The sequence below is a fragment of the Antrostomus carolinensis genome, unplaced genomic scaffold, assembly GCF_000700745.2.
Source record: "Antrostomus carolinensis isolate BGI_N321 unplaced genomic scaffold, ASM70074v2 Scaffold34529, whole genome shotgun sequence".
In the NCBI taxonomy this organism is placed as follows: domain Eukaryota; kingdom Metazoa; phylum Chordata; class Aves; order Caprimulgiformes; family Caprimulgidae; genus Antrostomus; species Antrostomus carolinensis.
In genome coordinates this window covers 1-528 of record NW_010337001.1, presented here as the reverse complement: position 1 = coordinate 528, position 528 = coordinate 1, and the positions used below count along the sequence as shown (strand labels likewise).

At 60.6% G+C, this 528-nt stretch overlaps 1 protein-coding gene across 1 annotated transcript; it reads left to right on the top strand.

Moving 5' to 3' along the window:
* Positions 1-175: 175 nt before the first annotated feature.
* Positions 176-524, top strand: LOC104530477 (claudin-3-like; the record flags this gene model as incomplete). Its single annotated transcript, XM_010175067.2, has 1 exon — positions 176-524. A coding segment is annotated over exon 1 (349 nt), but the record flags the coding sequence as incomplete, so codon positions are not given.
* Between the last annotated feature and the right edge of the window lie 4 nt (positions 525-528).

Genomic DNA, 528 nt, shown 5'->3' with positions numbered 1-528 from the left:
GGCGGGCGCTGGAATTGGCCCCGCCAGCCCTTATAAGCACAGGTGCACCCAGGTGTAAGCTGATCCCCCAAGGGCAGCGAGCGGCGACGGGTGACGGTGACGAAGTTTCGGTCCGTTGGTTTCTTCTTTCTCCGCCATCACCCGGAGAGAGGGAAAGGGCAGCACATCAGCCATCATGTCGATGGGGTTGGAGATCGGTGGGGTGGCCTTGTCGGTGCTGGGATGGTTGTGCAGCATCATCTGTTGCGCGTTGCCCATGTGGAGGGTGACGGCCTTTATCGGTAACAACATCGTGACGGCTCAGATCATCTGGGAAGGGCTGTGGATGAACTGCGTGGTGCAGAGCACGGGGCAGATCCAGTGTAAGGTCTACGATTCTCTGCTGGCCCTGCCCCAGGACCTGCAAGCCGCCCGAGCTCTCCTGGTGGTGGCCATTGTCTTGGCCGTCCTAGGTCTACTGGTGGCCATCGTGGGAGCCCAGTGTACCCGCTGCGTGGAGGATGAGAGCACCAAAGCCAAGATCACCAT